Consider the following 10,552-nt stretch of genomic DNA (forward strand, 5'->3'; position numbering starts at 1 on the left):
CAGGAGTGGGACAGGAGCGGGATGGGACAGGGACAGGACGGGGACAGAAGCGGGGTGGCACCAGGACAGGACTGGGGTGGGACAGGAGTGGGACAGGACATGAGGGTGGCACTGGGGAGGGACCACAGTGGCATTGGGTGGCACTGCGATGGCAGCCGGGGGACAGGAGCAGGACAGGGACAGCACCGGGGGACACTGGGACAGCACTGGAGCGGCATCGGGGTGGCACTGGGACAGCTCCGGGACAGGACGGGGACAGGAGTGGCACAGGACAGGGAGGACACGGCCACGGCACCAGGGTGGCACAAGGGCTGGCACAAGGACGTCACCCCCCAGACACACTGTGTCCCCACCGTGTCCCCACCGTGTCCCCACCGTGTCCCCACTGTGTCCCCACCGTGTCCCCACCGTGTCCCCACTGTGTCCCCACTCTGTCCCCACCGTGTCCCCACTGTGTCCCCGCTGTGTCCGCCCGCCGGTGTCCCCATGTCCCCTGTCCCCTTCCCTGTGTCCCCCATGTCTTGTGTCCCCCCCGTGTCCCCGGTCCCCTGTCCCTTATCCCCCCCCACCGTGTCCTGTCCCCCCCGTGTCCCCTGTGTCCCCCTGTCCCGTATCCCTTGTGTCCCGTGTCCCTTGTGTCCTGTGTCCCCCTGTCCCTTGTCCCCCCACCGTGTCCCCCTGTCCCTTGTCCCCCCCCCATGTCCCCTGTCCCTTGTCCCCCCCCGTGTCCCCTGTCCCTTGTCCCGTGTCCCCTGTCCCTTGTCCCGTGTCCCCCGCCTCTGCTGGCCACGGGCCAGGCCTGGCCCCGAGCCTGGCCCCGCTCACGGGGCAGGGACAGGGGGACAGGGACAGGGGACACACCAAGGACACGCCAAGGACACGCCAAGGACACCCAGCCGGGCCCAACACGTGGCCACGGACACGGGACAGGGGACACAGGACGGGACACAGGGGGACATGGGACAGGGGACACTGTGAGGAGAAACTGTGGGGGGACACAGGGGACACAGGGGACACACTGAGCCCCACAGCAGGGACACCGTGGGGCACACGGGGACACGGTGCCAGCTCAGCAGGGGACACAGGGACAGCTCAGGAGGGGACACCATAGGGCACACAGGGGACACAGTGCCAGCCTCAGCAGGGGACACAGGGACAGGTGGTGGGGACACTGTGAGACACAGGACACACGGTGCCAGCTCAGGAGGGGACACTGTGGGACACACGGGGAGGGGACACAGGGACAGGGTGGTTGGGGACACTGTGGGACACACAGGGACACAGTGCCAGCCTGAGAGGGGACAGCATGGGGCACATGGTGCCAGCTCAGAAGGGGACACAGGGACAAGGTGGTGGGGACACTGTGAGACACAGGACACACGGTGCCAGCTCAGGAGGGGACACTGTGGGACACACGGGGAGGGGACACAGGGACAGGGTGGTTGGGGACACTGTGGGACACACAGGGACACGGTGCCAGCTCAGGAGGGGACAGCATGGGGCACAGGACACACGGTGCCAGCCTGGGGGGACACCCGGGGACAGCGTGGGGCACACAGGGACACGGTGCCGGTCACGGGACACGGTGCCGGTCACAGGAGGTGCCAGCCCCGTGCCAGGCGGCCACGGGTCACCGAGGGGACACCGCGTGGGACATCACGTGGGTCAGCGCGGGGACACAGAGGGGACACCGTGTGTGTCACCAAGGGGGTCAGCGCGGGGACACTGAGGGGACACTGTGGGGTCACCAAGGGGGTCAGTGTGGGGACACTGAGAGGACACCAAGGGGACACCGTGTGTGTCACCAAGGGGGTCAGTGTGGGGACACTGAGGGGACACGAAGGGGACAGGACCAGATGAGGGACCAGGTATAGGAACAGGTGTGTGCCCAGGTGTGCCAGATCTGCCCAGGTGTATGTAGAGGTGAGGGCACAGGTGTGTGCCCAGGTGTGCCCAGGTGTACCCAGGTGTGCCAGCTGTGCCAGCTGTGCTCTCACCAGGTCAAAGAGGCGGGGCCGGGCCTGGGTGCCGATGTGCAGCAGGTGTCGGGGTGGGTTTGGGGCTGGGTTTGGGGGTTCAGGTGTGTGCCCAGGTGTGCCCAGCTGTACCCAGGTGTACCCAGCTGTACCCAGCTGTACCCAGCTGTACCCAGCTGTGCCAGCTGTGCTCTCACCAGGTCGAAGAGGCGGGGCCGGGCCTGGGTGCCGATGTGCAGCAGGTGTCGGAAGCCGCGGGTCACGGCCAGGGCCGCGCGCTCCCCCCGGCGCTGCAGCAGCGCGTTGGTGGCCACCGTGGTGCCCATGCGGATCCACTGGATCCGGGATCCGTCCAGGGGCTCCTCCCGGGGCAAGGGCACCCCCAGCTCCTGCGGGACCCCAAAATTCACCCAGAGAGACCCCAAAATTCACCCAGAGACCCCAGACCCATTCAGGGACCCCCAGCCCCTCTGGGTGCCCATGCGGATCCACTGGATCCGGGATCCATCCAGGGGCTCCTCCCGAGGCAGGGGCACCCCCAGCTCCTGCGGGACCCCAAAATTCACCAGGGATCCCCAAAATTCACCCAGAGAGACCCCAGACCCATTCGGGGACCCACAGCGCCATTCGGGGACCCACAGCCCCCCCAGTGCCCATGCGGATCCACTGGATCCCAGATCCATCCAGGGGCTCCTCCCGGGGCACCCCCAGCTCCTGTGGGACCCCAAAATTCACCAGGGAGACCCCAAAATTCACTCAGAGAGACCCCAGAACCATTCGGGGACCCCCAGCCCCATTGGATCCACTGGATCCCAGCTCCTGCGGGATCCCAAAATTCACCCAGAGAGACCCCAAAATTCACCTGTGGGACCCCAAAATTCACCCAGAGACCCCAGACCCATTCAGGGACCCCCAGCCCCTCTGGGTGCCCATGGGGATCCACTGGATCCGGGATCCATCCAGGGGCTCCTCCCGAGGCAGGGGCACCCCCAGCTCCTGCGGGACCCCAAAATTCACCAGGGATCCCCAAAATTCACCTGTGGGATCCCAGACACCCCCAGCTCCTGTGGGAACCCCCCAAAATTCACCAGGTCGACCCCAGACCCAAAGCAACACCCCCAGCTCCTGCGGGACCCCAAAACTGAGCCCCAGACCCGTTTAGGGGCCCCCAGACCCATCTGGGACCTCCAGACCCATTTGGGGACCCCAGACCCACAGCAGGACCCCAGACCCATTTGGGGACCCCAGACCCACAGCAGGACCCCAGACCCATTTGGGGACCCCTAGATCTCCTTGGGGACCCCAGACCTATTTGGGGACCCCAGACCCTTTTGGGGACCCCAGACCCATTTGGGGACCCCTAGACCTCCTTGGGGATCCCAGACCCACCTGGAGACCCCCAGACCCATTTGGGGACCCCAGACCCACTTGGGGACCCCTAGCACGGGGTGGGGCAGGGGGTCCAGGCAGGCCCAGGGCTGGGGCAGGTGGGGGGGGGCCCGGAGGGGTCTGGGGGGGTCCCTTTGGAGGGGGGGGGTCCCGGGATTTCCCACGGGGGTCTCTGGGAGAGGCATTTGGGAGGGGGGTGGTTCCCAGTGGGTTCAGGGGTCCCGGGGGTCCCGGTGAGTTCCTGAGGGGGGGTCTCGAGGGTACTTGGGGGCGGCCTATGGGGGTCTGGGGGGTTCCCAGAAGGGGGTCCTGGGGCGGCCTATGGGGGGGGTCTCCCCCATGTGCTGTCCCGGGATGTTCCCGGTGGGCTCTTTTGGGGGGTCCCGGGGGTCCCAGCAAGGCACTTGAGGGGTCCCGGGGGTCTCCCTGCTATCCCCGCCGTGGCCTGGGGGTCCCGGGGGTCCCGTTGTGTCCCCTTGTTGTCCCCGCCGTGCCCCGGGGGTGCCCCCGCTGTCCCCCCGCGCTGTCCCCGCGCTGTCCCCGCTGTGTCCCCGCCGTTCCTCGGGGGTCCCGTTGTGTCCCCCCCGTTGTGTCCCCCCCGTTGTGTCCCCGCCGTTGTCCCCCCGCCGCCGTCCCCGGGGCCCGCACCTCCTGCAGGACGCGGCGGATGCCCTCGGTGGGCGCGTCCCGGTACGCGGGGTCCTCGGAGAGCAGCTTGAGGACGCGGACGCGGCCGCCGGGGCAGCGGGCGAACACGTCCGTGAAGGTCCCGCCGCGGTCGATGGCGAACTGGAACCCGGCGGGGCCGAGCGGGGCCGCCATGGTGGGACCCGGACTGGCACCGGTACCGGGATCGGTACCGGGATCGCGGAGCGGCGGCGCTCGGGGCCGGTCCGGACCGGCCTGGGCAAGGTCAGCGCTGGCCGGCCAGGGGTCAGCGGCGGCGGGCAGAGCGGAGCCGCCCGCTCCGGCCCGCTCAGCGCTCGCTGCCGCCCGGTGACGGTGGGACACGGGCTCGGCGCTGGCTCGGTGCCGGTTCTGACCCGCTCCGAGCGCTCGGGGACGGCCGGCGGTGCCCGCTCGGGACCCGGACCGGGACCGGGACGGCCCGGGAAGGTTCGGCCGTGCCCGAGGGGGGGGTCCGGGGGTGCTGCCGCTCCGCCAGGGGGCGCTGGGGTCGCTCCGGTGCCGCCCGGTCCCGTTCGGTGCGGCGAACCGGCCGAGGGGGCGGGGCCTCACGGGGGGCGGGGGCGCCAAGGGGCGGAACCGGGACACCGCCTCCGTGGGGGCGTGGTCTCTACGGAGGGGCGTGACCGAATGGGGCGTGGTCTGTGGTGGGAGTGCGTCACAGGGGGCGCGGCCTCTGTAGGACAAGCCCTCGGGGGCGTGGCCTGAGCCGCGGGAGCGTCAGGGGGGCAGCGCCTCCCATTGGCGGGCGTCTCGCGCGGTGCACGCCGGGAGTTGTAGTCCGGCTCCTCACGGCGCGCACGTGCATTAACGGCCGCGCGCGGGGCACGCCGGGAGTTGTAGTCCGGCCCCACACGCTGTGCCGGCGGCGGTACCGGCATGGCGGGGCTGGAGCTGGTGTCGGACGCGGGGTTCCGGGCGGACGGGCGGCGGCCGGACGAGCTGCGCAAGGTGCGGGCCCGGCTCGGGGTGCTGGCCCGGGCCGACGGCTCGGCCTACCTGGAGCAGGGCAACACCAAGGTGCTGGCGGCCGTGTACGGCCCGCACGAGGTGAGCGGGGCCCCGGGGCTGCGAAACCCCCCCTCAGGGCCTGTGAACCGCCCCCCTGGGGCTTGTGAGCTCCATCTGGGGCTTGTGACCCCCCCTCAGTGCCTGTGACCCCCCCCCTCAGTGCCTGTGACCCCCCCCCAGTGTCTCTGCCCCCCTCCCCGTGGGGTTTTCAGGGTCCCCCATTCTGAAACTCCCCCTCCCCAATTTGTGCCCCCCTTCCCTCCGTGTCCTAGGACCCCCCCATTTCTCTCTCTCACCCCCCCAGCTGTGGGGGTCTCACAGCCCCCCCCATGTGGGTGTCTCCCCCCACTCTCTGCTCTTTCCCCTCCAGGTTCAGGGGTCCCAAGCCAAGCCTCCCCCCCCATATGTGGGTAGCCCCCCCACTCACTCCCAGCCCATTATTGCCCCGCAGGTTCGGGGGTCCCGAGCCAAGGCCCCCCGGACCGGGCCCTGCTCAGTGTCCGCTGCAGCTCGGCCCCGTTCGCCGGGGGCGGCGAGCGGCGCCGGCGGCCGGCGCAGGGCGGGAGCGACCGCAGGTCCGGGGAGCGAGCGCTGCTGCTGCGGGGCGTGCTGGAGGGAGCCGTGCTCGGCCAGCTCTACCCGCGCTCGCAGATCGACGTGCACGTCCAGGTCAGCTTTGGGGGGGGGTTTGGGGGGGTCCTGGGGTGGGTTTTGGGGGGGTCATGACAGGATTTGGGGGAGTCCTGGCTCCTTGGGAGGGAGCCGTGCTCAGCCAGCTCTACCCCCACTCCCAGGTCAATGTGCACGTCCAGGTGAGTCTGGGGGGGTTTGGGGGATCCTGCGGGGATTTAGGAGTCCTGGAGGGGCCGTGCTCACCCAAGCGTCTGTGGGGTTTTGAGGTGATTTGGGTGTTTTTGGAGTGTCCCTGACCACAGGTGCTGCAGGTAGATGGGGGCAAGCTGGGGGCCAGGGGGGATCAGGGCCAGGCTGGGGCACAGAGGGTCCGTGGGATTTTGGGGTGCATTAGGGGATGTTTTGGGGTAGTTTGGGGGGTGTTTGGGGTGATTTGAGTTGTATTTTGGGGTGTCCCTGACCGCGTGTCCCCCCTCAGATCCTCAAGATGGACGGGGGCGAGCTGGGGGCCCGCATGAGCGTGGCCCAGCCGGTGCACACGGGATCTGTGGGGTTTTGGGGCGTTAGAGGGGGTGTTTTGGGGTATCTTGGGATCTTTTAGGGTGATTTGGGTGTTTTTGGGGTGATCCTGACCCCTGTCCCGCCCCCCCCCCCCAGGTTCTCCAGGCAGACGGGGCCAAGCTGGGGGCCAGCATGAGCACTAGGCTGGGGCACACAGTGACTATGGGATTTTGGGGTGTTTTAGGGGACATTTTAGGGTGATTTTGGGTGTTTTTGGGGTGTCCCTTACCCCTTGTCCCCCCCCACAGGTTCTCCAGGCTGATGGGGGCGAGCTGGGGGCCAAGGGGGGCACAGCTGGGCTGGGGCACATGGGGTCTGTGGGGTTTTGGGGTGATTTGGGTGTTTTTGGGGTAGTTTAGGGGATGTTTTGGGGTGTCCTGACCCCCTGTCCCCCTCAGGTCCTCCAGGCAGACATGGGCGAGCTGGGGGCCAGTGTGAGCGTGGCCAGGCTGGGGCACACGGGATCTGTAGTGTTTTAGGGAATGTTTAGGGTTTGTTTGGGGATGTTTAGGGTTTATTTTGGGGTCACCCTGACCCCTGTTTCCCCCAGGTTCTCCAGTCTAACAGGGGTGAGTTGGGGGCCAGCATGAGCATGGTGGGGCTGGCGCTCCTGGGGCACACGGGGTCTATGGGATTTTGGCTGAATTTTGGGATGTTATAGGGGACATTTTGGGGTGACCCTGACCCTGTTTCCCCCAGGTTCTCCAGGCCGATGGCGGTGAGCTCGGTGCCAGCGTGAGCACAGCCAGGCTCGGGCACATAGGATCTGTGGGATTTTGGCTGATTTTTGGGATGTTATAGAGGATATTTAGGGACATTTTGGGGTGACCCTGGCCCTGTTCCCCCAGGTTCTCCAGGCCGATGGCGGTGAGCTCGGTGCCAGCGTGAGCACAGCCAGGCTGGGGCACATAGGATCTATGGGATTTTGGGGATATTTTGGGACATTTTGGGGTGACCCTGACCCTGTTCCCCCAGGTTCTCCAGGCCGATGGAGGCGAGCTCGGTGCCAGCGTGAGCGCGGCAGGGCTGGCGCTGCTGGACGCGGGCGTGGCGCTGCGCGGGGCCGTGGTGGCCGGGTCGGCCGGGCTGGCCGAGCCCCCGGCCGGGCCCCCGGTGGCCCTGAGTGACCTGAGCGCGGCCGAGGAGGCGGCCGGGGGCCCCAGGCTGGCCGTGGCCACGGTGGCGGGCAGCGGGCAGCTGGCCCTGTGCCAGCTCAGTGCCCGCCTGCACCAGGAGCGGCTGCGGCCCGTGCTGGACGCTGCCCAGGCCGCCTGCCAGGGGCTGCACGCCGTGCTGGACAGCGTGGTGAGGGCCAGGCTGCGCCAGGACACCGCCATGGAGCACTGAGTGACCGCCCCAGGACACCGCCATGGAGCGCTGAGTGACCACAGTGACCACCCCAGGACACTGCCATGGAGCGCTGAGTGACCGCCCCAGGACACTGCCATGGAGCGCTGAGTGACCACAGTGACCGCCCCAGGACACTGCCATGGAGTGCTGAGTGACCACAGTGACCACCCCAGGACACTGCCATGGAGCGCTGAGTGACCACCCCAGGACACCGCCATGGAGCACTGAGTGACCACCCCAGGACACTGCCATGGAGCACTGAGTGACCGCCCCAGGACACTGCCATGGAGCACTGAGTGACCGCCCCAGGACACTGCCATGGAGCGCTGAGTGACCACAGTGACCGCCCCAGGACACTGCCATGGAGTGCTGAGTGACCACAGTGACCGCCCCAGGACACTGCCATGGAGCACTGAGTGACCACCCCAGGACACTGCCATGGAGCGCTGAGTGACCGCCCCAGGACACTGCCATGGAGCGCTGAGTGACCACAGTGACCGCCCCAGGACAGGACACTGCCATGGAGCACTGAGTGACCACAGTGACCGCCCCAGGACACTGCCATGGAGCGCTGAGTGACCACAGTGACCACCCCAGGACACTGCCATGGAGCACTGAGTGACCACAGTGACCACCTGGGGACATCACCACAGCGCGCTGACCATCACAGTGACCACCAAGGGGACATTGCCATGGGTCAGTGACTGAACACAGTGACCACCCCAGGACACTGCCATGGAGCACTGACCACTGTGGGTACACCACCATGGCACAGTGACCACTGTGGGGACACCAGGACAGCACCGTGGAGCAGTCACTGACCAGAGTGACCACTGTGGGGACACCAGGACAGCACTGTGGAGCAGTCACTGACCAGAGTGACCACTGTGGGGACATGGCTGTGGAACAGGGACTGCCATGGCACAGTGACCACTGTGGGGACACCGTGGGGACACTGCCATGGCCGAGTGACCTGGGGGACCCTGTGGTGACCAACTGACCCCTGGGGGCTGCAGCATCACACCACTGCAGTGACCAGTCCTGGGGACCCTGCAGTGACCAGTCCTGGGGACACTGGGGCTGTGACCAATCCTGGGGAGATACTGGGGACACTGGAGTGACCCTGCAGTGACCGGTCCTGGGGACACTGGAGTGACCCTGGAGTGACCAGTCCTGGGGACACTGGAGCTGTGACCCTGCAGTGACCAATCCTGGGGACACTGGGGCTGTGACCAATCCTGGGGAGACACTGGGGACACTGGAGTGACCCTGCAGTGACCAATCCTGGGGACCCTGCAGTGACCAATCCTGGAGGGACACTGGGACACTGGCGTGTGACCCTGCAGTGACCGGTCCTGGGGACACTGGGGCAGTGACCAATCCTGGAGGGACACTGGGGACACTGGAGTGACCCTGCAGTGACCAATCCTGGGGACACTGGGGCTGTGACCAATCCTGGGGAGACACTGGGGACACTGGAGTGACCCTGCAGTGACCGGTCCTGGGGACACTGGACTGACCCTGCAGTGACCAATCCTGGAGGGACACTGGGGACACTGGAGCTGTGACCCTGCACTGACCAGTCCTGGGGACACTGGCGTGTGACCCTGCAGTGACCGGTCCTGGGGACCACTGGAGTGACCCTGCAGTGACCAATCCTGGGGACCCTGCAGTGACCGGTCCTGGGGACCCTGCAGTGACCAATCCTGGGGGGACACTGGGGACACTGAGTGACCCTGCATTGACCAGTCCTGGGGACACTGGAGTGACCCTGCAGTGACCAATCCTGGGGACACTGGGGCAGTGTCCAATCCTGGAGGGACACTGGAGTGACCCTGCAGTGACCGGTCCTGGGGACACTGGAGTGACCCTGCAGTGACCAATCCTGGGGACCCTGCAGTGACCGGTCCTGGGGACCCTGCAGTGACCAATCCTGGGGGGACACTGGTGACACTGGCGTGTGACCCTGTGTGTTTGGGGTGTCACCATGGCAATAAAGGGGGTGTGTCACTGCCCTTCCGTGTCCCTCTGCGTGTCACCTGTGTGCTCTGGGCGTGTCACCCCCCTGCCCGCCCCCCTCCCCACCGCTGCTCCCCCCTTGTGTCACCTGTGACACCCCATTGTCCCCAAGCTGTCCCTGTCACCTGCCTTTGCCCCATCCTTTCCCCCTCATTGCCCCCCTTTGCCCAGAACCCCTTTTGTGCCCCCAAACCCCCCGGGTTCCCCCATTTTGTGCCCCCAAGCCCCCCGACTTTGCCCCCAAACCCCCTGTTTCCCCCCCCTTTTTGCTCCCATTTTTTCCCCGCTTTTGTGCCCCCAAACCCCGATTTTTGCCACCTTTTTTGCCCCCAAACCCCCCGTGTTTCCCCCCTTTTGTACCCCCAAACCCTCCTTTCCCCCCCTCCTTTTGTGCCCCCAAACCCCCCAGTTTTTTGCCCCCTTTTGAACCCCAAAACCCCCCAGGTTCCCCCTTTTTTACCCCCAAACCCCCCATTTTTTTGCCTACTTTTTGCCCCCTTTTGTGCCCCCAAACACCCTGGGGTTCCCCCTTTTCTTGTCTCTTTTGTACGCCCCCAACCCCCTTTTTTTGCCCCGAAACCCCCATTTGCCTCCATTTTTTGCTCCTTTTTTCCCCAACCCCCCTTTTTGCTCCCTTTTGTGCCCAAACCCCCCCGGTTTTGCCCCATTTGTGCCTCCAAACCCCCCGTTTCTCCCCCTTTTTTTGCTCCCTGTTGTGCCCCAAACCCCCTGATTTTGCCCTTTTTTTGCCCCCGTTTTTCCCCGTTTTTGTGCCCCCAAACCCCCTGGATTCCTTCGTTTTTTGCCTCATTTTTCCCCCAAACCCCTCGTTTTCCCCCCATTTTTACCCCCTTTACCCCAAACCCCCCGGGTTCCCCCTTTTTTGCCCCCCTTTTCCCCCCAAATCCCCGTTTTTCCCCCCTTTT

The 10,552-nt window shown here is 66.4% G+C and overlaps 2 protein-coding genes across 2 annotated transcripts in view; one reads left to right on the plus strand and one right to left on the minus strand.

Annotated features, from left to right (window-relative positions):
• OPLAH (5-oxoprolinase, ATP-hydrolysing) overlaps window positions 1–4,508 on the minus strand; it is a 46,308-nt gene extending 41,800 nt beyond the window's left edge. The window contains 2 exon segments of the mRNA XM_066571318.1: window positions 2,174–2,365; window positions 4,014–4,508. Of these exon segments, the coding sequence (XP_066427415.1) occupies window positions 2,174–2,365; window positions 4,014–4,187 (366 nt within the window). The 5' untranslated portion in view covers window positions 4,188–4,508.
• A 409-nt stretch (window positions 4,509–4,917) lies between these two features.
• On the plus strand, window positions 4,918–9,622 carry EXOSC4 (exosome component 4). Its single transcript, XM_066571332.1, is given in 4 exon segments — window positions 4,918–5,102; window positions 5,515–5,536; window positions 5,539–5,732; window positions 7,233–9,622. Coding segments are annotated over 4 exon segments (759 nt in total). The 5' UTR covers window positions 4,918–4,931; the 3' UTR covers window positions 7,605–9,622.
• The last annotated feature ends 930 nt before the right edge of the window (window positions 9,623–10,552 follow it).

Source organism: Molothrus aeneus, unplaced genomic scaffold (genome assembly GCF_037042795.1).
Source record: "Molothrus aeneus isolate 106 unplaced genomic scaffold, BPBGC_Maene_1.0 scaffold_43, whole genome shotgun sequence".
NCBI classification, from domain to species: Eukaryota; Metazoa; Chordata; class Aves; order Passeriformes; family Icteridae; genus Molothrus; species Molothrus aeneus.